Here is a 24,090-nt window from a genome sequence, read left to right as displayed (position 1 = left end):
AATGGTCAAGTGTGCTGGGGGAAATTGCAAGAAGTCAAACAATGTAATATTCAGAGAGAAAAAATTATATGAATATAACAAAATTAAAATTGAATTATCACAGGGTTAAAATAGAAACATTATGAATGTTAAATTATAGATTTTACTATTACAAGATTCAAATTGTCAATCATTTTGTTGCTTATTACAGTAGTACGAGCAGCTCTACCTACGAGATGCTCGAGATACGAGGAACATTTCGAGCAAATAATTCGCTCTAGATACGAGAACTAATTTCAGATGCGAGAAAGCCAGATGGCCATGACATGAAAGGCTGTTTATCATTGTAGCTTTTTTGGCGCATTTCCTTTGTGTATAACAGATATCTACGAGCACTGAACGGCTTCTTCACACATGTTTCTCCTACACATGGACCAGAAAACGCACAACATGCATGCACAAGCAAAAAGAGGGCTTACTGGGTAATGAAGTATACTCGTGCACAACACCGATAGCCAATGGCACCCTTTCTCAGAATAAAACTTGATTACCCACAATCAATACGTGGGTAGGCTGAGCTGTTGTTTTTCCTTCCTTAGCCTGTTAGCTCCCACGATCGCTCATTCAAGATTCCTTCTCGTTGGCAAGTGGTCGTGCGTTATCCTATTGTGAGGACATTTGTGTGCATAATTTTCAGAATATTTTGAAGGGAATACAACAGCAAACAGCCCATCGATCGCAAACGTGAGGGTGGAGGCGTGGCAAACAGCTAACCCGGCCAGAAGTTTAAAAAATGTAAAGCAAAATTAGAATTCAGTTTTGTGTAAAGTTACATTAAACTTATGTTTGATTGTTTCTGTATATACTAATCCAAGTGGGCCGTAGTCTGGAAAAACATGTACACACACGCCAATACGAGCGAATCCGGGAACGAGCGAGCAAATCCGGGAACAAGCGAGCGAGTCCGGGAAGAGCGAGCGAATCCGGAAACGAGCGAGCGAATCTGGGAACGAGCGAGCGAAACTGGGAACGAGCGAGCGAATTCGGGAACGATCGAGCGAATCAAGGAACGAGCGAGCGAATCCGGGAACGAGCGAGCGAATCCGGGAACGAGCGAGCGAATCCGGCGACGAATAACATGTGCACGCACATCAATAATACGGTTATACGGATAATTTTGATATTACATATTTAGATATTAATGCTCTCACATTGTTAATGCAATTACAAACTCACTCTCTCTCATGATTATAATTTTGAGAGCGAGATATTACCTGGTTGATCGCTTTCAACAGTAAACTCTCTCTCACTCTCTCTCTCATGATTATAATTTTGAGAGCGAGCGACTCCGGCGACAAAGTGTCCCCTCGTCGAAATTTCCAGCGGCGAATCCGTCGACCAAACGTCCGTTCGACCAAACGTCCGTTCGACCGAGCGTCCGTTCGACTGAACGTCCGTTCGACCGAACATCCGTTCGACCGCACGTCCGTTCGACCACACCTCCGTTCGACCACACCTCCGTTCAACCGCACGTCCGTTCGACCACACGTCCGTTCAACCGCACGTCCGTTCGACTGCACGTCCGTTCGACCGCAAGTCCGTTCGACCGCACGTCCGTTCGACCGCACGTCCGTTCGACCGAATTGTCCGTCGACCAAACGTCCGTTCGACCAAACGTCCGTTCGACCGAATTATCCGTCGACCAAACGTCCGTTCGACCGAATTGTCCGTCGACCAAACGTCCGTTCGACCGAATTGTCCGTCGACCAAACGTCCGTTCGACCGAATTGTCCGTCGACCAAACGTCCGTTCGACCGAATTGTCCGACGACCAAACGTCCGTTCGACCGAATTGTCCGTCGACCAAACGTCCGTTCGACCGAATTGTCCGTCGACCAAACGTCCGTTCGACCGAATTGTCCGTTGACCAAACGTCCGTTCGACCGAATTGTCCGTCGACCAAACGTCCGTTCGACCGAATTGTCCGTCGACCAAACGTCCGTTCGACCGAATTGTCCGTCGACTAAACGTCCGTCCGACGAAACTTCTGGTCACGAGTGTGGATAAAGCGGTTCAGAAAATGAGATGAGATGGTGATGTTGATATTTTTTTTCAAGCAAAAAGTCTGCCGCAGCTCAAAAAAAGGTTGGGAAAAACTGACATAGATCATGTTTTTGCCTTTGGTCGATTTGTGTCTTCCCCAATTTAGTTGTCATTTTGGTCCCTGTGTTTATTGTTTTTGTATGAACATTTTTGTATTAAAATACTAAGTTGTGCACCAGCACTTCCCTCGCCTTTTTCTCTGCTTCTAGCAACCTGGGCGATCATGACAGTAATAGTGTGTAAAATGAGTGTTATTTGAGACCTCCTGTCACTACAGTCTTAGTGAGTGCACTGCTCGGCCCTTAAAGAGTTTAAAAAAAATCCCAGCACTGAATGACTTGCTTAGTGAGAAGTGACTAACAACAAGTGCAAATGGGAGATGATAAGAGATAAGGTAGCTGTTAGAGTAAGAGGGGAGTTAGGGGGCGGAACCAAAGAGTGACTGCTATCTCTCAGTAGGTGGTGAAGAGGAAGCTAACAGCGAGAGGTATTGACCCTGGAAGCATGGCGTCAAGACAATGAACAGGATGTGGCAGTATTATTGCTATCACAGTGGGATTTGGTTCATTTGACAACAAATGGCTTTGATTGCACTAACATTTTTGTTGACCAAGAAGATTGCTCACCAGAGAGAGCGAGAGTCTCTGCTAGTTTCCCTTGGCTCAAGATAAATCTTAGTGTAATGAGTAGAAAATTGGGGAGAAAAATATCGCACTAAGAATAAAACTTCAGTTATGCTTTTGATTCGTATTGTCATTCCTTTAGTTGCGATGGATTACAGTCGAACCTTGTGATACGACCGCTTCGTCATACGACATTCTTGTCATACGACATTCTTGTCTTATGACGAAAATTTCGATCGAATAATTCACCCGAGATACGATAAACATTTCGTGATGCGACCAAGCCAGGTGGCCATGGCACTGTCTTTTTTTGCATCTCTTTCGTATATAAAAATATTTCTACGACCACTGGGCGGACTTTGCATTTCCCCACCTGCCCGCTTTTTCCCCGGGTTGGTCACATTTACATACCAGGTAAACAATATTACTATGGATCGTCAGAGTTCTGAAAAGAAAAGACAATGGACACGAAACACGAAATAATTGAAAAATATAAGTGGGGTACGTGTTACTGAGCTCGCTAGGCAATACGAGATGAATACGTCAACCATTTCCACCATCCTTAAGCAGAAGGACGCATTAATTACATTTGCCTTGATTATCGCCGAGGAAAGTTACATCCCCTAGCACAGTGGTCCCAAACCGGTTCCACATAGGGCCGCAGTGGGTCCTGGTTTTTGTTCCAACCGATCCAGTGCTGACATTTTAACCAATCAGGTGTCTTTAAAATAAGTAGCACCTGAATCTAATTAACTGATTGCACTTGCAAAAGGTATCCTTGTTGAGTTGGAATGAAAACCTGCACCCACTGCGGCCCTTTGAGGACCGGTTTGAGACCACTGCGGCCTAGCAAGTTTTCAACTGCGATTAAAACTGGTCTTTTTTGGAAAAAGATGCTCAGGCGGACATTCATCGTGGCAGAGGAGAAGGCATTCCCGGGACACAATCCCATGAAGGACCGCTTAACGCTAGTTGTGTGCTAATACGAGCACTGACTGTAAAATTAAGCCTCTCCTCGTCTACAATGCGGAGAACACACGTGCCTTCAAGAGACACGACATCAATAAGGAAAACCTACAAGTGTTGTGTCGTGCTAATTCTAAAGCTTGGATTACACGTATTGTGATGATATTTGTGTGCGTCATTTTCAAAACATTTCAAAGGGGAGGCAGGTTCCTAACAACTCTTGATGCGTTCGTTTTGAAGACTCCGGCAAAATGGCCGGGTGCGGTCAACCCGTAGAACTAAAGTAAAAAAAGATTAAAACAAAATTAGAATTCAGTTTTGTGTGAAGTTACATTAAAAGTTAAGTGTCTGTATATAGTTATCCAAGTTATTGTAAATTTGTTTGTTCGCTTACGAGTGCGTTGTTGCCGTGGATAAAGTCCCCCCGAACTGCCTTCGCCTCCGTGTGTGTCATTGTCTCTCCCTTCCGCGAAATAAGTCTAATTTTACATCTATTAAACACATTTTATTTCTATTAAACCACTCGTTATTTATTACTTTGTCAATATATGGCGAATTAGAAGAAATAAAACATATTTTCCAATCCAATATCCTGTTTTGGTGTTTTTTCAGAGGGTTGAAACAAATTATTTTGTTTTCATTTCAATTGGAAACGTCCGCTTGAGTTACGATATGCTTGTCATACGATCCCAGTCTCGGAACGGATTACGATCGTAAGTCGAGGTACCACTGTATTTTACATTGACCTGTAGTGTGACTGCCCAAAAGACATGTGGCATCCACAACAGTAAAAAATGTAGAACCCAATCATAGTTTTTTGGCAGTTTAACAGGTGCTAAAAATACAATTCATACTATTTCCACAAAGGATGTATAATATATTGGCATTCAGTTCAGTGTTAGATCGTGTACATTTGCATTACAGCTCGGTGACTTTGTCTTTTTTAGCCAGACTTTGAAATTGGTCCCTTTTGAGAATTTTGTGTGTGAGCTGCAGACTGACACACTGGGGATAAAAAGAAATATATATTTTTTACTCCATATCCTCCTATGCCCCTCTGCCAGCTTCTCCCATCCCCCATTTTCACATCCCCATGTGTTTTCCAGGAAATTATTTTTAGGCCGTTCTTGAAATTGCTTCATATTGCTTGGATTATTCTTAGGCCTAATAATGTTTGGCCTGTCCATTGCGGTTTTTAAAATTAGGCACCTGCAGCCTGAATCACTTAGTAACATATGGTTTGGAAATTTTTATCATGAGTAGACCCAAAAGATTGTCCACAAGTGCAATTCTGCTTTTTACCTTGAAATGTCCATTTAGGTAATCCAGCTGTTTCTACATATTTTTTGTCCCTAGTATTTCTATTAAACCAACATGAAATCCATCTGAATCCATAATTGCCTGACTAGTTCTACATACCTACTGTCACATCATTTCAAATTCACTCACTTTTTTCCTCAACAAGTTACTATGGTAACGGGTGTTATACAGCAGAAGAGGCATTTATATATATATATATATATATATATATATATATATATATATATATATATATATATATATATATATATATATATATATATATATATATATATATATATATATATATATATATATATATATATATATATATATATATATATATATATATATATATATATATATATATATATATATATATATATTGATATATATATATATATATATATATATATATATATATATATATATATATATATATATATATATATATATATATATATATATATATATATATATATATATATATATATATATATATATATATATATATATATATATATATATATATATATACATGCAATTTGCTAGGTGTATACTATCTATCTATCATGAATAGATCCCCCCAAAATATCCAGAAGCCACGCCCCTTAAAACCCATTTAATCTGCCGTTAGTGTGAATTGGACATGTCATGGTCATTTTGTTGTTTAGTTGTGGTTTTGGGATGGATGTGTTTCCCTTGTGTATGCTGTCCGTACGATTATTGCATACGTTTGGCCCATTGTGTCCCACATGGTTTTACTTACCTCATGTGATCAGGAGTGTGCATTTTGTAATCAACCCCTGTCTGTCTATTCAACCCATGTGTTTTTTAGTCTTTGTCGAATTGTCTGCTTTACCCTGATTCATCTACGATTACTCGATGTACCTATGCCATGTTCCAAGTTAATCGTTTCCCCATGTCTTTCCAGATCAGGTTTGTTTTTTGTTGTCCAATTCTAAGTCCTTGTTATTTTTTGAAGAACCTGCCACTGTTATTCAAGTTTTTGTTAGAGCATTCCATTCCACGTCTTTGATTGCTTCCCTGCATTTGGGCCCTTCTACGTTCCACGCCTGAAGCTGCACCTAAACGTGACACATTTGGTCATTTCAACATGACAACATTTTCCTTGTGTTTTAAGAATGTTCAACAGCCGAACACAGTGTCACAATTGTTGGGCATTTCTATCATGACTGTACCAAAAATATTCTCAAAAAATCTTTCCTTTTTTTTTCAAATCAGACATTTTAGTCATTTAATCAATTTCCACAAATCTGAGATAAGAGAAACTCATACGAGCAAAATTCTAAACGCTTTGCTGTTTATCTTGATTGAGCTTCCCTTTCAGCAAACAAATCAATTAAGTAATGACAATTCCCAAAAAGGATTTGTATCCATTAGGACTGATTGTGCTTTTTCATAAAAAAATAAAAATAAATATTTGTTCCTCCCACACAGTGGCTGGGCCATATACGGAAGGTTGCCCAGGTTGGGGAAGATGGCGTGCGTCGGCTAGACTGGCATGACTACGATTCCATTAGGAGAGATGCTGCCAGAGTTGGTGAGGACTAATATTATTAAATAAAGATTATTAAAAAAATGTTGCTTGCAAAAATTAAATGTAAACTTTTGACCACAACTGTATGCAACAGAAATAAACAAATTTACTGTCGTACTGTCATGCACTGAAATCAAACAGGAAGTTAGATATCTTGGTTTTATGCAGCCCTTTTGGGGGAAGTCAAAAGATTGTATTTTTGTGAACCTTTGCTCACATTTTTGCTTAAGACCCAGCAAATACTTTAAAGAGGTTGGGTGACTGTAAATTGCCAAGCATTTTATTTTAGGTGACATATTTGGACATGGCAGCTTTTAGAAGAACATGCACTATTTGCTTAAATATGATGTATTAATTCTCTCTATTTACAGAGATAAAATACAATATATCTGTAATGCTGGATCAGTCTGGGGTAAATGTGATCCGTCCGCACGGCACAGAGCATTAATTAGAGGAGTTGATCTCTGAAATGAGCTCTTAAGACGAGGGCCTCACTTGCTCGCAAATGCTGAAAGATCGTTTGTGCTTAATGGAACATGGCGTCTCCGTGTAATTTGATGAACTCCTTTGAGTGTACATCAGCCTCGCCGCGTGTGCCCCGCTGCCTTTTATGTGAATTGACGAGAGGCTAATGGAACACCTCTATTTTGATGAGCCGCTTTAAACAAGCGCGTTAAAAGACCGTGGTTTGCGCATCAATTAGGTCTGTTATGTAATAGAACTACTATAGCTTTTCCTTTCTTTATTAGTCTGCTCCAATAATGAGAAGCACAAAAGTGTTCTATTATTGTTTTTCCATAGGAAATGGTGAACAGGGAAAACCTTTCCCCATGTCTGAGGCTGACCATGTAGACCTGGCCTACAGGGAGAATGGCTTCAACATCTATGTCAGTGACCGCATCTCACTGAATCGCTCCCTTCCGGACATCCGCCACCCAAAGTAAGTCATGTTAGTATGTTTGAAAATATTCCTCTAAATCAGGGGTGGGCAAACTATTCCACAAAAGGTCGCAGTAGGTGCAGGTTTTCATTCCAACCCATAGAGAGGACACATCATCAATCTGGTGTCCTGCAAATGCAATCAGTGGATTGCAGTCAGGTGCTTCCTGTTTTCTGCAGAAATCTCATTGGTTAAATTGTCTGTGCTGGATCTGTTGGAACAAAAACCTCCACCCACAACGGCCCTAAAGAACCAGTTTGCCCACCCCTGCTCTAAATACACATGACACACAGATAAAAATGCAAGATAGACTATCTCACATCTTGAATTATATTTAAATCTGATCACAAGATCATTAATTTGTTTGCCTGGTCACTTCTTGCTTCACATTCAATTATTCATTTGTGGGGCACTGTAAATTGAGCCCCTTTTCATTCGCAACCAACAAAATAATCAACCGTTGACTATGCATCTGAGCTGAACCTGTACAGTAATACCTTGACACGTGAGAGTCCCAAAATACAAGAAATTTGAGATGCAAGAAAAATTACGAGGCAGTTTTAGTCCTGAGATAGGAGACAAATTTGAGATACGAACATACGATAGGGCCGCAATGTGGCCCTCTTCAAACTGCGCAGTGATATTCATGACGAGAGGTTACAGTGTGTGTGTAGTAAGTGAAGTACATTTAAGTTAAATTTAAAGTTTATGTTATTTTACAAGTGTGACGAACTGAACATGTTGCCATGAAGTTTCCTCCGCCACACACACCACCTTCTTCTAGCCTTGTAAATGTTTTCTTTTCTTTCCACGCCAGACTCGCTGTTCTTTAATGGGACATTGACTGCAGATTGGATGTTACGTTAGGTCGGTAGTGGCGGGTAGAACATGGTTGAACCTAAAGGCAGGGAAGCATTCAAGGGACAATTTTGTGGAGTGCAAAATAACACGGACTTGGCAATAAATGACAAAATCAAACCTGACATAGAAGACATGGGGCAACAAGGAACATTGATCAAGAAGCATGGCATGGCAACGTGGCATGCAGCAAAGGCAGACGGTCGGACAATGACTCACAAACACGCAGGGTTTAAACAGACACACAAGGGCTGATTAGCAATGAGGAACACCTGGGTAACCAGAGAGAGCAAGTAGGGGATACCCCAGGGAAAAAGCATAACAAAACCAATCAAGGCCCCAACTAACCCTAATATTGGAGACTCAAAACTAAATAAGACGTGTTAAAATCAACGTACTATTGCTTTTTAAACAAGAAACAAAGGTTTGTTATAGTTTGGGATTGCAGAACGTCCCAATATGTTTCCAAAACAAAAGCTACATTTGAAAGAAAAAAGCAATTATTATTATCGCCATTGCAATGGGTACACACAACCAATGTTTTACCAGAAAACACCCTACTTTAGTTGAGACAAATAATAAATACTTTCTCATGGAGAACAAAAAGAGGTACAAAGGGTCACGTCAACAATTTTGTCTTCAAATTAAGATATTCTTGGTTGTGAAATAATCTTTTTGGGGAAGGGTGCAGTGAAATTGCCATCTGATGGTCCTATGGTTCGCTCGCCTAACTTCGGTGCTGGCAGGTGCAGGCTCGGTTCCCGCTGGTAGCTGTATGATTTTGAGTGCGAATTTTCGTCTGTATCTCTGTGTTCCCTACAGCTGACTGGTGACCAGTGTAGGGAGTAGCCTGCTTTTCGCCCAAAGTCAGTTGGGATAGGCTCCAGCAATCGATACAACCCTTATCAACATCCTGGATAGAAGAGGACTCAGTATACAACACTGGCTCCCCTCAAAGTTGTGTACTGAGTTCTCTTCTATACTCCTTGTACACATATGACTGTACACTGACCCACCACTCTAACTCCATCATCAAATTTGCCGATAACACCACTGTGGTCGGACTCATCCCAGTGGGGATGAGTATGCCTACAGAGATGAGGTCAACCATCTGTCTTTGTGGTGTTTGGTGAACAATCTCACACTAAACACCAGGAAAACTAAAGAAATAATCCTGGACTTTCGCAAATGCAGCACGGATCTGGCCCCACTCTTTATACATGGCGTATGCTTAGACAGGGTTCAGTCAGGGTCACCAGTCAGCCGTAGGGCACATAGAGAGACAAACGACCATCTGCGCTCACAATCATACGCCACCAGCGGGAATCGAGCCCGCGCATGCCCGCACTGAAGTCAGGCGAGTGATCCTCTACATCAGGCATGTCCAAAGTCCGGCCCGCGGGCCAAATAAGGCCCGTGCACAAATTTTTACCGGCCCACGGCCTCTATCATGAAATCAATAATACACGGCCCGCCAGCACTGTTGACCACAGTATAAAATAAATGTGTACAAAAAGCTATTTTTCACTTCACCAGAAGATGGCAGTAGCCCTGTGGCCGCACTCTGGCCGCCGTGACCCTTGCGTCATTGTTTCAGCCCAGCCCATTTCTAACATGTAAACAAAAAAAGGAAAGTTGACCGGGAGGGCCGCCGCATCCAGGAGAAGTGGAAATTTGAGTATTTTTTCACTGAAATACGAAACAACTGTGTCTGCCTAATTTGCCAAGAGACTGTGGCTGTTTTCAAGGAATTCAAAATTAAGAGGCACTACCAGACGAAACATGCTAGCTACGACAAGCTAACTGGGAACGAACGCGGTGAAAAAGTGAAGCAACTGGAAGCTGTTTTAACGGCACAGCAAAGCTTTTTCACAAGAGCCCGTGAGTCAAATGAAAATGCCACAAAGGCAAGCTACGAAGTGGCAACGCTAATTGCAAAGCACTGCAAACCTTTCAGTGACGGTGAATTTATTAAAGACTGTGTAATGAAAATGGTTGAGAAAATTTGTCCCGCGAAGAAGCAAGAGTTTGCCAATATTTGCCTGGCTCGTAATACTGTGGCACGGAGAATTGAAGACGTTTCATTAGATATTAAGAGACAGTTAGAGGCAAAAGGAACTGAGTTTGACTTTTTCTCGTTAGCGTGCGATGAAGACCTGGACTACATACTGCAGTCAAGATCCCAGTATCACCCTTCACATTAGTGCAGGCAAGATATTTGTTAAGTCCTCTGAGTTGAATAAATTCTTAAATCTCAGTTCATTATTTTTTTTGTGATGGTCAAAATCACAGTTTGAATATGCAGTGATCATTGTTTTGTTTTCAGCACTGTTCCTACAGTGAGCATATAATAGTGAATAATATGTGATGTTTCACATGATAGTTTTCTTAATTTTTTGTGGTTTGTGATTTCGGTAAAAACCTAAATGTAAAAAAAATGTAAAAGTAAAAGTATGCCATTTGTAATTAAAAAAAATCCCAAAAAGTTAATTTGCATTTAATGTTAATGGTTCAAAGAATGTCAGGCAAAAAGTCGGCCCGCACACATTTTCACCTTACCAAATCTGGCCCTCTTTGCAAAAAGTTTGGACACCCCTGCTCTACATCACGAGGCGGCCACCTTTAGAGATATCTTATAGAAAATCAATTGACACTGGACATTGTTTTCATCAACACTGATCCTGTGTCTGGTGTTGTAACCTACTTGACATTTATTTTTGCTCAGTAAAGTAAAATCTTCCACTGTCAAGGGAAAAGATAACTGCTTTCAAATTGTCAGATAGATAACAGTGCTGCTTGTAAATCAAAGCTTTAATTATTGAGTGTGAACGAGGGGATTTTTTATTTTTACTTCACACTACAAATTAGTCCATGGCCATCTTTATCAGAGCATGCAAGAGTTTTAACTTTATGTTTCCATTCTAAAAGACCACATATTATGAAATAAATTGTTGCAGAACAAGAATGAGAGTCGAGGTTGTAAATGACCTAATATCTATGGTTGAGAGAACTTCGAACGATGGAGGTAACCAAAACCACAAAGGTCACAAAGTAGATCGAACATGCAGAACCGGTAGAAGTGCCACTGTCCACCAGCTCCCGCAACACACTTGGACTAGGATCCGAACTGACAAACCCCCAGAAATGTACTAATTGCACAGAAAATATGAAAATATGAATATGCATGAAAAACTATCCTCACACACTGTACATAAAGCGGTTGGGTGTCTGTTGCCTGGAAGTACTTCGTATATACATGGTTATGAGCACCTAAACAAATGATTGAATATATATTCCTTAAAAGAATAATGCTTTTAATCAATGAACAAATTCAGAAGGGTATTGTCAAAATAGTAAAGAAAGAACAGGGAATGATGGTTGATATGGTGATATTAATACAATAAGGGTTGAAATAGAATCAGTACTCCTTTCAGCAGAATCGAATGCCACAAGCTCCTGTTACTCTGTCTTAAAGACCAGCACTAGCTAGTATTTCAACTCAGAATCCTACCGTATCAATCCTAAACATTCTGATACACTAAAAGCTCATCCCTGGACACATGACCCTTTTCTTAAAAGCAGAATCTCATTTGCCATTTCTACCATTTACTACCAAAGGACTGTTGTGGGATGATATTGATGATGAATCTAAAAAAAAAAGCCAACCTACTTTGACCTGAAGCGACTTTCATTTGGCTGTTTTGGTGCAAAAATTTCAGCTACATGTCAGTCATGGCTGACACAGACCCAGTCCCTGATCCTCTCTGCAGTGTTTGATTGCTCTGTTGTTAATACAACATTGCGGCTGACATTTTGGCTGATGTTTCATTGAAATGCATAGACATACAGAATGTCAACAGATGCAGACCCCCTTCCCCCGTGGCACATCTAGTTGTTGGAATTCACCATGATGAGCTATCGCTTGTCTATCACAACACGATTCTCTCCTCTGGCGGTCATATTTGAATTCAGTTGTTAGGTCATACAACCGAAAACATTATCTCATCCCATATTTAGCTCATTGTCGCTGAAACTTTTTCTGTTGTGATTGGTCATGACCAGCGTTTATCTTCTATTCTTTAACTTCCTGATATGATAATAAGGTGGTGCCCATTTATTTCAGAAATATTAGTTACACACTGTATTTGCATAACATCAGCAGATGATCATCACAAAGACAAAAATGCCCCTTTTTTAAAGAATCACTACTATACCAACATAGATTGGTAGGACGCCTTTCCAACAAAATGTTTCTTTCACGCTTCATCTGTACTCATTGAAGGAAATGTTGACAAAATAGAAATGTATTTGATGGTCAAGCGATTCAGTGAGTCTTTACTTGCCTTTAACTGGAGAGCAATTGATTGTTTACTGAAGAGCTAATGCTAAAATAAAGTGATATGGAAGTAATTGAGTTTCTGAATATAGAGTGTGAGACTTGAATTTGTAATAGGGTACAAATGTGGAAAGGGAAGCGCTGTTCAACATTTAAATAATTCTGATTAACAAATTATTCCAATGCTAAACTGTAATGAGGTTTCATGTCTGTGTGTAGTTGTAAAGAGAAGCTGTATGCTGAGAAGCTGCCTAACACCAGCGTAATCATCCCATTCCACAATGAGGGCTGGTCATCGCTTTTGAGAACCGTCCATAGCGTCCTCAACCGCTCGCCTCCGCAGCTAATCGCCGAGGTCATCCTGGTGGATGATTTCAGTGATAAAGGTACTCCCTTCTTGATAAATCTCTCATCAATTTGAGATTTCTGTCTCGACCCCTCATTGATGGATGCGTTTACCTCTCGTCTCCACGGTAATGAGATGTTCCGCCGCCTTAGACCCATTTAACGCATATCAGAGGCTGAAATTAAAACCTCTTGCTGCTCCCAGAAAGGGTGAATCATGCATCTTTACAGCGGAGGCGTCACTGAGATATTAACCATTTTTACACTGTCCAAAAATGACAACGCTGTGTTTTTTCTTTATTGGAGGGGGGCTTTGAAGCATAACTTTAAGATCACACAAACTACTTATTGTGCTATTTCATTCCAAGTGTGAGTTGCACAACTTTTTTGCTTTTAGATTGATTTACAATAATTGAGAAAAGCCCTATTTTAAATCCTAAATATTAATGGTAACTTTGTCCGACGTGGCTGATTTAGTTAAAGCAAACATTCCATTAAAACAATCCATTAAGCCAAAGCTAATGTGAGCAATGGCTCATAAACAAGAAGCACTTGGCTCAACCTCACATCATTAAGCAAGCGTCATTTACATTTGAATGCTAAGTAACTATTTTTGGCTTTTTATATAAAATGGAAATGGCCCACCCACCCAGGATTCTCATATAATTTCTAATGAATACAAAGCAGAAACGCAAAATTGTTATTTTTCTGGGTCTGGAAAAAGAACGACATGCACACATTTTTTTTGGGGACAACATCAAGTTTGCATATTGAGGCCAAACAAAAAAAACGAATACATTGTTGTTTTGGTTGCTAATGCATGTTTTTCCAATGCCTTTGAATGGCTGACTTTGGACCTTGGATCTATCTATATATAGGTAAACCCTATTGTCAAGTAGGATAGCCTTCTTTGTCCACTAAAAGATTTGGACACAAGTGCAATTTAACGTATTGGCCCGAATATGAAATGGCCATTTTTCAAGACTTAAGTTTGGAAATAGACTTTTTGAACACTAAATCCATTTTTATACAAAAGAAATTACAGTACACCTGAAACAAATGATTATAACAATATATTAGAAAACACCTATGCTACGTCTGTAAGCCTCATTGTTTCTATGCTGCTTTCTAGTCTTTTGTCCTGTATTGTAAGATCTCCCTTGCTCAACATCCTATCCACCCTCTATGTCTCCCTCTATGTCCCTCCCTCCCTACCCTCCACAAAATCTGTGTAATTTTAGTTCTATTAAACACATTTTAGTAATATTAAACCGCTAATTATGTTACTTTGTTAATAGATGGCAAATTAGAAGAAATTAAACATGTTTTTTTCCAATCCAATATCCTGTTATTGGTGTTTTGTCAGAGGGTTGGAACAAATTAATTTGTTTTTAGTTCATTTCAATGGGAAACGTTCAGTAGAGTTACGAGAATATCTACATACGAGCTCAGTCCTTGAACGAGTTAAGCTCGTATCTTAGGGTAGCACTGTATTTACTTATTCGCACTTTGAATCTAGACTGAATAAATTGAGGCAATCTCCCTTGCTTCTTACTGTTGTTCGTGAATTTTGTTTTATTCAGTGCAATTTGTACCGCATTTTCCACACGACAAGGCACACCGCATTATAAGGTGCACCTTCAATGAATGACATTTTATAGCTTTTCCACATTTAAGGCACACTGCATTATAAGGCACTACAGTCGAGGCAGGGTTTATGTTAACATGCATCCATTAGACGGTGCTGCACTAGAAGGGATGTCGACCAAAAAGTCAGGTAGGTCAGCCGTACTTAATAGATTACAAATCAGCTTTCTGAAAATTCCCTTCACTCCCAACATGAATAAACAACTGTTTTAGTATTTTCTCCGATGTAAAGTGTTAGTATTTTCTTGACAGAGCAATGGCATAATAACTTATGTTGAACAGCTGGGCGAATGCAGCATCCGTCTCATCAAAGTCGTCATTAATCAAGTCAGCAATTCTTGCCTTCCTAAAAGCTCAGACCACAGTTGAGACTGATATATCAGCCCATGCATTTAGTGGCAGATAGTGGTGTATCGTCGTCCGGCGCTGTCTCCCCGTCTTGGTGAACATGTGTTTGCCTTCTGTCATCCACTGCTCCCACACAATTGGCAGTCTAGCTTTGAATGCTCTGTTGACGCCAACATATAGCGGCTGGAGTTCTGCGAGCACTGAATTATTGTGCTCGCCGTCCTTCCGGGTTGAAAACTATATAAGTATTTAGTCAGCCACCAATTGTACACGTTCTCCCATTTGAAAAGATTAGAGAGGACTCTAATTGTCAACATGGGTAAACCTCAACCATGACAGACAGAATGTGGAAACCCCCCCCAGAAAATCACATTGTTTGATTTCTAAAAGAATTTATTTGCAAATCATGGTGGGAAATAAGTATTTGGTCGATACCTAAAGTTCATCTCAATACTTTATTATGTCCCCTTTGTTAGCAATAACGGACGCTAAACGTTTTCGGTAACTCTTCACAAGCTTTTCACACACTGGTATTTTGGCCCTTTCCTTCATGCAAATCTCCTCTAGAGCAGTGCTTTTTGAAGCTGTCGTTGGGCAACACAGACTTTCTTCCCTTCACAGATTTTCGATGGGGTTAACATCTGGAGACTGGCTAGGCCATTCCAGTACCTTGGAATGCTTCTTACGAAGCCACTCCTTTGTTGCCCTGGTTGTGTGTTTGGGATCAATGTCATGCTGAAAGACCCAGCCACATCTCATCTTCAATGTCCTTGCTGTTGGAAGGAGATTTTCACTCAAAATTTCTCGATACATGGCCCCATTCATTATTTCCTTTACACAGATCAGTTGTCCTGGTCCCTTTGCAGAAAAAACGGCCCCAAAGCATGATGTTTCCACCCCCATGCTTCACAGTGGGTATGTTGTTCTCCGGATGCAATTCAGTATTCTTTCTCATTGAAACACGAAAACCTATTTTGGTTTCATCCAATGTTCCCTCTAAGTTGTGCGCGTGCGCAATTGCGCACTACTCTCGTCTTCTCTGCGCAGCAGCAATCCTATGGCACGCAGTAAATAAATTCCAAACTTTTAAATTTTTTAAATTTTACTATACCCCTTTCCTCATGATGGCGGCGTTTACGCGGCAGCCAGTGGCAGAAGTTCTGTTCACTCTCGTGTTTTTTTGTGTTTTACAGCATGTTTTACATGAAAAATTAGAGGAAACATTGACATGCACCTGCTTATGGCAGGTGTGATACTGGTGTGCCCACAGCGAGTAATGATGATGTCGCTCACATTTGCATTCAGTACGCTCAGGGAGGTTGTCTTTTTTCCCAGACCATAACACATTCTCCCAGTCCGCTCCTGGATCATTCAAATGCTCTATAGCGAACCGCAGACGGGACTGGATGTGTACTGGCTTCAGCAGGGGGACACGTCTGGCAGTGAAGGATTTGAGACGCTGGCGGCACATTGTGTTACTGATAGTAGCCTTTGTTACTGTGGTCCCAGCCCTCTGTAGGTCATTCACTAGGTCCCCCCTCCCGTGTGGTTCTGGGATTTTTGCTCATCGTTCTTTTTATCATTTTGATGCCACGGGGTAAGATCTTGCATGGAGACGCTGATCTAGGGAGATTATCAGTGGTCTTGTATGATTTCCATATTCTAATAGTCGCCTGCATGGGTTTTTCTTCAGGTCCTCTGGTTTCTTCCCACATTTCAAAAACATGCATGGTAGGCTGATTGGATTCTGTAAATATCCCCTAGGTATGAGTTTGAGTGTGAATGATTGTTTGTGTTCTTGTGCCATACGGTTGGCTGGCCACAAATTAAGGGTGGTTATAGATGTACATTACATTTCCTGATTTTCCACTTTTTAAAATCAATCATAGCAATATTTTCAATCAATTTTTTTCTATTGTGTTTTTAGTTCAAAAAGCATTTTGTAAAATCTAAAAATAAATATACAAATATTTTCGATTTTCCACCTTAAAAAAATATTTTGTTTCCATTTGAAATAAAAATCATGATTAAAAGACATTTTCCATTACAAAGAAAAAAGCTCAAATAAACATTGCTTTAGATCTGTAAAAACGGACAATTTGGGCTTTTGATCCAGTTGTTTTAATCCAATTTAGAAAAATTGTTAACGGATGCAGTTTTTTAAATGTATCGTATCTTGTGCTGACCCGGCCCATCTGTCAAATTTTAGAAATCAATGTGGCCCCCTGTTCTAGCTCAATCAGAAGTTGGAATGAGAACATTAAGAACAAAAAAAAAACAACCATTGACATTGTCATTTTAATGATCGTTGCTGTCCAATCATAAACATGTTCCTCCATTTCATGGAAGAAAACTCGTTTTTTTTCTTTGTTATAGCAAAGTCATAGACGAATGTGATTTTTCTCTTTCAAATTTTGTTGGAAAGCAAAGTATTTTATTTTTCATTTTAGTTGTTTTATTTGGCGAAAAAAAATATGAACATTTGTTTCTCGCTCTTTACAAACCAAAATGTGGACTTTTGGTCGGATGCGCGAACATTTCTGAGCTACATTGTTGAGCCTTTAACCCCCGCGGACTGTCGGCTGTGATGTTCCCTCCCAAGGCCACTGCCCTTTGATTAGATCTCATTCCAACTGTAATTAAGCCTCAGACACCCAAGCAGAACGTGCACTTCAATCGATGCTTCTTTCTGGATGAGAGACTGCCTGAGGAATGTCAGTGTCGTGGATAGAGGGAGCTTGTGGGAACAGAGAAGGAGGGTGGTATATTTGCTAAACCGTTTCTGTGCGGAATGCCTCACAAATCAATGGCCCATTCTGTTGAAAGGCCTCTATTATAAATAGGCATTATGAAGGAGAGAAGCCTTTCTTCATGAAACAGGAATGCTTTATGGCTACGCCAACAAAATGACAATGTAAAAAAGGAGGACAAGCGGGTGTGTTACTTATCTCATGTCCTTTTTTTTTGATAATCCACCATGTTTCACAATATAAGTATGTTTTGTCTTTGTTTGAAACCGAAGCAAATCATAATACATACACCATTAGTTTCTTGATTGTTAAACAGCTTTCTGCCAGTCAATTTAAAGGTACAAATTAGTTGGCTACTTCAAACTGGCGGTTGTCGACGTGGATTTGCTTCTAGCCTGTTGCCATGGTGATGATCCACAATCAAGCACAGTTGAGGTTTAATTGAGTCATACGGTATGTTCAGTTAAAATCTACACAAACTTTAACAATCATTCAACTGTTTTTCTCTGAACAAATGGTTATAAGTTTAAACAAATATGGGTTAATACAAAAAAATCTCTGGCCTGGGCTCTATCTTGTGCGAGCAGCATACACGTCAACATTAGCTCTCATTTTGTGTAGATCAGGGTGTGAAATCTCCTAACAAAGTTTCATGGAAATTTAAGATGGGGAATTTTTGACATTTGCCAAATGGAAATATTTAGATTGGAATTCATGGGGTTTAAATCTAGAAACTGCATTTTCTCTTTCCTTTGGTTGTCTCTGTGTCATACAAAAATTGATTTCACGTTCTGAAACCTGTGTGTGTGTGAGAAATATGAAAAAAAAACTCAGAAATAACCCCACTGAAATAAGGTAGATGGCAAAATACTTTTTCACGTCACAGTAAGTAGTAGTCAACACAGATATGAAGTCACATGAACAAGTGGTACAAAATCACTAAAGAGGCTAGCAATAAGTCTTGATTAGGTCCTAGGTGCAGAACTCGAGTTGAGTATGGTGACGGCTCTTAGGAAGAAACTGCCCTTGAGTCGGTTTGTCTTTGCTGTTATGGCCATGTAGCCCTTGGCAGTGGGCAACAGGTTGGAGTCGTGGAGGCTGAGATGTGTATTGTCCTTCTAAAAACCTGGGCAGGGTAGGTAGAGGGCAGTTGAGGATCTTTCGGGCTGTTCATCACCCTCTGCAGTCTTTTCCTGGCGGCTTCTGTGCAGCTCGAGTGCCACACTGACACAGCATAGGTCAGCATGCTCTTAATGGCAGACCACTAGAAGGTCACCAGAATGTTGGTATTGAGTTGCTCCTTCCTGAGTACTCTCAAGAAATATAGCCTCTGATGCGCCTTCTTGACGAGTGCTGTGGTGTTTGCCGCCCAAGTGAGATCAGCAGAGATGTGGACCCCCTGTAATTTGAAAGTCTCCACCTGCTTCACATATTCGCCGTTGATATACTGGGAGGACGGAGCGTCTTGGTTCCGTCGGAAGTCCAGGCTGAGCTCTCGGGTTTTGGAGACGTTAAGTGCCAAGTTGTTGAGAGCGCACCACTAGCTGAGTCTGAGGACCTCATCTCTTTAGGCCGTCTCATTCTCCCCTGTGATCATCGATGTTGAATCGTCTGGAAATTTTACAATGATATTCTCAGGGTGCGTGGATCTGCAGTTGTGCGTGGAGAGCGAGTAGAGTTGTGGGCTCAGCACACAGCCTTGGGGTGAGTTGTGATTCTGCAACAGTTTTTAAATTTTTACGGTATGTTAGATTTCACCTCTTGACATGAGTTACCTTTCAAAATTACTTAGGGGATCATAAACTAGGTCAGAGATTAGGGGCCAATTTCTAAGTGATAAAAAGCAGTTTGATTGCTGGACAGTATTGTTACCATGAGTCAAAGTTTTTTATGAATTTGTATTTGCCATTTGCTTTAAGGACATAACTGCCAACCTATAAATTCAAATATTACCATATTTATTCACAATTTTCACCTTGATAGGTTCACCAATAGGTATTCCCAAATGCACGCACAAATAAGAGAGCCATGAGACTCATCTGAGGTGTTCTTGCACGAGAGACATTGTACTTGACGCGTCTTCGTCCAAGGTTCATTCTGCTGTTCGACGCCTCTCTTGCTATTTATTGCATAAGATTTTACAACAGGGATCTCAGTTCTCAAAACAATTGAAAGTCCTCCGGATCTCCCCAAGGGAGCAGGTTGAAGAATCTTGTGCGAATTCCAGCTGGAGAAACGAGTGACCTTCATGTTGTTTGGGCTAACTCAGGAGCAAGCATTTACACGGTTGCAAGCTGATGTACTAAAATGACTTTTCTAATGTTAATAAGCTAAGTAAAGCAAAGCGTTCTTCATTGCGAGCAAATACATAATAATGAAAGACTAATAAGATAAGTAAAGCAAAGTGTTCTTCATTGCAAGCAAATATATAGTGATGTAAGACTAATAATCCTAACAGACCACCATATTCATAGTTTTAAATGTTACTTTGAATGGAAAATCTTGTGAAAAATTATCACAAATGGTATTTTCAAGATAATGTATGAATCAAAAGCACATTATTAGGGTCAATATTGAAAGAAATTCATTCATCCAGTAATGGTTGTTTTCGTACTGCAAAACAGAAAATAACTAACAATTAGTAAATGTTACATCTACCGGTGAAAAAAGTACAGTAAGTTTTTTGCACATATAAGCTGTACTCTTAAATTAGTCATCACCTTTTTGAGTTACAAATATGGCTTATACGCGAGAAAATACGGTGTGTTTCAAGTTTTCCTGAAATCCTGCCATCCCTTTAGCGCTGTAAATGACCAATAGAAATTTAATGAAGGGATTGTCATCTTCAAGATGGTTTAATTAGTGTGTAATGGGTGGAGCTGTGATGTCAAGGAAGCTGCTGTCAAGAGCCACTTGCGGCAACCTTAAGCCATGTGGATAATGGCAATGAGAAATGGATGGAAGGAATGAGGTGAAACAACTGTGGGGAAAAATCAGCAAATGTTGAGCATGTTAATTTATCAGGGTGTGCGAGGACGTCGTCATGTGCATGTGTGCAGCTGCGATAATGAGGTAATGGCGCTCGGCACAGTGCGACGGTGAAGGCGGGATGCAACGCGACAAAAGCAGATAATTGGGCTATAGCACTTCAGAGAGATGTCGAGCCGGTGTTAGTCGGGACAGATCGATTCTAATGTCATTGTCTAAGGGTGATACTTCACCCGCAGTGTAAACAACAGCCGCTGTTTTGACCGCGTCACGTTCTCTCTCCTCGTTATTAAGTTATAACATTAATTCGCAACTAGTGTTCCTCTGGAAATTATCTAATTGGTCCGCAAATATGTATTATCTTATTCCAAAGAATCATTAAGAAGTTAGGAACTACAGTCAATGGTGCTTCCTATTGAGCTTTTCATCTGGACACAGTTAAAGTAGTAGGATTTAGATCCTCTTCCTCTTTTTATTTTTTTAATGTGTAACGCCAAGCATCCAGAGATGAATTCTGAGCTCATTGTGCTCATGCTGAGAGTCCTGTGTTAATCCTGTTGTGTAAACACATGCGTCCGCAGACAGTAAAACACAATGGAGCATCTGTGGTTTGAGATTTTGCACTCATTTACTTAGCTTCTGGAGGTTCTTACCAGGCAACCTTTTTACTAACTGACTTCCTTATTACATATAACCTACCTTAGACCTTTTTTCCTACCTACCATGACTTTCTACTTAACTGCCTTCTAATCCACCAACCGAGCCAATTTCTTAGTTGTTCGCCATTCCAGATGCTCATTGAGCAACAAATTCATTGTTCATTGTATTAATTGAGACTAATGTGTTTGCCGCCATTTTCCGCATGGTCATTAGCGTGATTAATGGCCTCCTTGTGTTGGGTAAACACTTTGAGCCGTATTTCAATTTATTAGGGGATCGAAGAATGAACCAATCAAAATTAAATACTAGGATCATATCCCCATCTTTCTTTCCGGGGTCTCATCTCACGAGAGAATTATTTTGCCATTTAGGATTTAATGATGCTTTTGTTTTTCCCCCACCCCATTTAATAGAACAGCTTTCTTTTCTTTTTAGGCAGCCTTAACCCTTACAAATTGTCTTCTCCTTTTCAGAACTGGCATTTTTGTACTTTTTGTGTGGGTAACAAGTGAAACAATAAACATCAAGATAATTTAAGTTGAAAATGTCCAGCATATGACCTTTTAAAGATTGCATTTCCCCTTATTAAGCAATTAAAAAAACATTGAAATGCAACACGGAATATACGTACACACATGGGGAACCCCTATAAAACACACCGTGTGATAGGGCGAAGTCTCATTTGCGGGTATATTTTCAGTTTTTTATCAATACATTGGACGCCTCGTCCGATAAGGCGCTAGCATGACACTAGGCTAGCGTATATTATGCTATCTGCTAGGCTATGCAAGCCGCTAGCGTGTTTTTTTAAAGACAGCACTAACAAAACTCATTTTGAAAATTCTTTAATGAGGTCAAAGGTACACTCTGATATAAAGAGTTTGACGTTCAACATGTTAGACTCCACTGTCAGTCAGGGTAGTGTATTCCGGGAACCAATTAATTTTTTAAATAGATGTAAGACTGTAGATGTAAGACTGTAGATGTAAGACTGTAGATGTAAGACTGTAGATGTAAGACTGTAGATGTAAGACCGTAGATGTAAGACCGTAGATGTAAGACCGTAGATGTAAGACCGTAGATGTAAGACCGTAGATGTAAGACCGTAGATGTAAGACCGTAGATGTAAGACCGTAGATGTAAGACCGTAGATGTAAGACCGTAGATGTAAGACCGTAGATGTAAGACCGTAGATGTAAGACCGTAGATGTAAGACCGTAGATGTAAGACCGTAGATGTAAGACCGTAGATGTAAGACTGTAGATGTAAGACCGTAGATGTAAGACCGTAGATGTAAGACCGTAGATGTAAGACCGTAGATGTAAGACCGTAGATGTAAGACTAGATGTAAGACTGTAGATGTAAGACTGTAGATGTAAGACTGTAGATGTAAGACTAGATGTAAGACTGTAGATGTAAGACTGTAGATGTAAGACTGTAGATGTAAGACTGTAGATGTAAGACTGTAGATGTAAGACTGTAGATGTAAGACTGTAGATGTAAGACTGTAGATGTAAGACTGTAGATGTAAGACTGTAGATGTAAGACTGTAGATGTAAGACTGTAGATGTAAGACTGTAGATGTAAGACTGTAGATGTAAGACTGTAGATGTAAGACTGTAGATGTAAGACTAGATGTAAGACTGTAGATGTAAGACTGTAGATGTAAGACTGTATATGTAAGACTGTAGATGTAAGACTGTAGATGTAAGACCGTAGATGTAAGACCGTAGATGTAAGACCGTAGATGTAAGACCGTAGATGTAAGACCGTAGATGTAAGACCGTAGATGTAAGACCGTAGATGTAAGACCGTAGATGTAAGACCGTAGATGTAAGACCGTAGATGTAAGACCGTAGATGTAAGACCGTAGATGTAAGACCGTAGATGTAAGACCGTAGATGTAAGACCGTAGATGTAAGACCGTAGATGTAAGACCGTAGATGTAAGACCGTAGATGTAAGACCGTAGATGTAAGACCGTAGATGTAAGACCGTAGATGTAAGACCGTAGATGTAAGACCGTAGATGTAAGACCGTAGATGTAAGACCGTAGATGTAAGACCGTAGATGTAAGACCGTAGATGTAAGACCGTAGATGTAAGACCGTAGATGTAAGACCGTAGATGTAAGACCGTAGATGTAAGACCGTAGATGTAAGACCGTAGATGTAAGACCGTAGATGTAAGACCGTAGATGCAAGACCGTAGATGCAAGACCGTAGATGCAAGACCGTAGATGTAAGACCGTAGATGTAAGACCGTAGATGTAAGACCGTAGATGTAAGACCGTAGATGTAAGACCGTCGATGTAAGACCGTAGATGTAAGACCGTAGATGTAAGACCGTAGATGTAAGACCGCAGATGTAAGACCGCAGATGTAGAGACCGTAGATGTAGAGACCGTAGATGTAAGACCGTAGATGTAAGACCGTAGATGCAAGACCGTAGATGCAAGACCGTAGATGCAAGACCGTAGATGTAAGACCGTAGATGTAAGACCGTAGATGTAAGACCGTAGATGTAAGACCGTAGATGTAAGACCGTAGATGTAAGACCGTCGATGTAAGACCGTAGATGTAAGACCGTAGATGTAAGACCGTAGATGTAAGACCGTAGATGTAAGACCGCAGATGTAAGACCGCAGATGTAGAGACCGTAGATGTAGAGACCGTAGATGTAGAGACCGT

General features: G+C 40.2%; 1 protein-coding gene across 2 annotated transcripts in view; it reads left to right on the top strand.

The window, feature by feature from the left end:
* LOC144212740 (polypeptide N-acetylgalactosaminyltransferase 10-like) overlaps positions 1-24,090 on the top strand; it is a 49,698-nt gene that overhangs the window by 4,089 nt on the left and 21,519 nt on the right. For both annotated transcript variants that reach the window (XM_077740847.1, XM_077740848.1), the window contains exons 2-4: positions 6,431-6,533; positions 7,332-7,470; positions 12,884-13,050. In XM_077740847.1, coding sequence (XP_077596973.1) covers positions 6,431-6,533; positions 7,332-7,470; positions 12,884-13,050 — 409 coding nt within the window. The remainder of the gene's footprint in view (positions 1-6,430; positions 6,534-7,331; positions 7,471-12,883; positions 13,051-24,090) is intronic.

This window comes from Stigmatopora nigra, chromosome 19, assembly GCF_051989575.1.
Source record: "Stigmatopora nigra isolate UIUO_SnigA chromosome 19, RoL_Snig_1.1, whole genome shotgun sequence".
Lineage (NCBI taxonomy): Eukaryota > Metazoa > Chordata > Actinopteri > Syngnathiformes > Syngnathidae > Stigmatopora > Stigmatopora nigra.
Note: the sequence above shows the minus strand (reverse complement) of the source record. Positions and strands in the feature narration are given on the sequence as shown.